This window comes from Nematolebias whitei, chromosome 20, assembly GCF_014905685.2.
Source record: "Nematolebias whitei isolate Nwh7 chromosome 20, NemWhi1, whole genome shotgun sequence".
Lineage (NCBI taxonomy): Eukaryota > Metazoa > Chordata > Actinopteri > Cyprinodontiformes > Rivulidae > Nematolebias > Nematolebias whitei.
This window is the reverse complement of record NC_056517.1, coordinates 40330339-40332544: the sequence shown is the minus strand read 5'-3', so window position 1 is coordinate 40332544 and position 2206 is coordinate 40330339. Positions and strand designations below refer to the sequence as shown.

At 51.5% G+C, this 2206-nt stretch overlaps 1 protein-coding gene across 1 annotated transcript in view; it reads left to right on the top strand.

Moving 5' to 3' along the window:
• LOC119426468 (5'-AMP-activated protein kinase subunit gamma-2) overlaps window positions 1–1424 on the top strand; it is a 6377-nt gene extending 4953 nt beyond the window's left edge. The window contains exons 9-13 of the mRNA XM_037694029.1: window positions 262–427; window positions 501–538; window positions 616–762; window positions 1057–1150; window positions 1408–1424. Coding sequence (XP_037549957.1) covers window positions 262–427; window positions 501–538; window positions 616–762; window positions 1057–1150; window positions 1408–1424 — 462 coding nt within the window. The remainder of the gene's footprint in view (window positions 1–261; window positions 428–500; window positions 539–615; window positions 763–1056; window positions 1151–1407) is intronic.
• Window positions 1425–2206: the final 782 nt, after the last annotated feature.

The following is a 2206-nucleotide window of genomic DNA, read 5'->3' as shown; positions in this document are numbered from 1 at the left end:
CTGACTGGTCCTCTGATGGTGGGATGGTGGTATGACCCCCTGACTGGTCCTCTGATGGTGGGATGATGGTATGACCCCCTGACTGGTCCTCTGATGGTGGGATGATGGTATGACCTCCTGACTGGTCTTCTGATGGTGGGATGATGGTATGACCCCCTGACTGGTCCTCATGGCTCCATCTTTACGTATAATTTTTCAGTGTCGAGGTGTGATCACAGGCTTCTCTCCTGAATGTTCATCACGACGTTCTGTGTGTGTTAGTTGTGTGAGATGCCGATGCCGGCCTTCATGAAGCAGACTCTGGAAGAGCTTGGTGTGGGAACATACTCCAACATCGCCTACATCCACCCCGACACGCCTCTCATCATGGCTCTGTCTGTCTTCACGCGGCGCCGCGTCTCTGCCCTGCCCGTCGTTGACCACAACGGTAACATCCTGCTGCTTCAGAAGTGCTGTGTGTTTGTTGGCTGAGCTGCTCTGACCATCCTGTCTGTCTGCAGGGAAAGTGGTGGACATCTACTCCAAGTTCGATGTGATTGTGAGTACCGCTGTCCTCCGCTGACCCGGTAGAATGGATAAGAACCATTGTAGGGACTGACTGTGGTGTCCATGCAGAACCTGGCAGCTGAGAAAACCTACAACAACCTGGACTTGACGGTGACCCAGGCTCTCCGACACCGATCCCAGTACTTCGAAGGAGTCATGAAGTGCAACAAGCTGGAGACTCTGGAGACCATTGTGGATCGCATTGTGAAGGCTGAGGTAACACCGGCCATCAGCAGATCAGATGACACTGAGGTGCTGACAGGATGTGGGCCAGGAGCTATAGCAGAACCATCATGAAGCACAAGATCTGACATTGTAGCAGCTTGTTCAGTTAATTGTTTAACAGGAGCTTTTATTTTGATAGGGGGCTGTAGGAAACATGTAGGATTAATAATAAAGTGTGTGTGTGTGTGTGTGTGTGTGTGTGTGTGTGTGTGTGTGTGTGTGTGTGTGTGTGTGTGTGTGTGTGTGTGTGTGTGTGTGCGTGTGCGCGTGCGCGTGCGCTCCCAGGTTCACAGGTTGGTGATTGTTGATGAAGAGTCTCGTATCGTCGGCATCGTGTCTTTGTCGGACATCCTGCAGACGCTGGTTCTGACCCCCGCAGGTACGGCTGGGTTTATTTGCACCACCTGAACCATCAGTCACATGAACCTGGTTCTGAATTTCAGTTCTATTATATTCAGTTTATTCTTATAGAGCCGAGTTCCAATAGGTCGTCTCAGTGCACTGTAACTGTGACTTTAATCTGAATGCACCATGTCCCAAGAGCAGCTTTGGTAGGCCAGGGTAAGAGCGCCAAGGCCCCGCTTTCAGCCACTGCCCATGGATTCATGCACCCGACTCATATGGCCCCTCCTGCAGGTGGTTGGCCCACATGAAGGCAAACACCATGTTGTTCCTTAGGGCTGAGCCAGACCGGGCCCCATGGGTAGAGACCCGGTCACCAGGCGCTCGCCGACAAGCCCCTCACCCAGACCTGGCTTCAGGGTGGGGCCCCAGTGACCCATGTCCAGGCAAGGGACACTGAGCTCCTTGTATTTTCTTGTCCATGTAAGTCTTTGGAATTGCTCTTTGTCTGGCCTGTCACCTAGAACCAATCTGCATTGGGAGACCCTACCAGGGGCAAACTTGTCCCCAACAGCAGAGCTCCTAGGATCATTCAGGCGCACAAACTCCTCCACCACGATAAGGTGACGATTCAAGGAGGAGGGTCCTATGGTCCTCCAGGGGTCATGGGAGTTTGCCCATCCAGTCTACATGTGTTTTGTGGATTTGGAGAAGGCATTCGACCATGTTCCTCGAGGTACACTGTGGGAGTTGCTCTGTGAGTATGGGATTGGGGGCCTGTTGCTATGGGCTGTTCGGTCCCTATACAAGTGGTGCTCAGGTCTCTCTTGTAAATGAGTCCCCGAGGCTCGATGGGATTAACCTGTAGAAATAAAGGTTGAATGAGAGTTTGGTTCTCATTGCCGGTAGTAAGTTGGACCCTTCAGGGCTGTCCGTTGTCACAGATTTTGTTCATAACTTTTATGGACAGAGTTTCTTCAGAATTTCGTCCCTAGGGAGGTGCTTCAGGCATGTCTAATTGGGATTTCTACGGAATCCCAGGATTCCGTATGTTGAGGGAGTATCAGAGAAACTGAGACGTTTATTTTCTAAA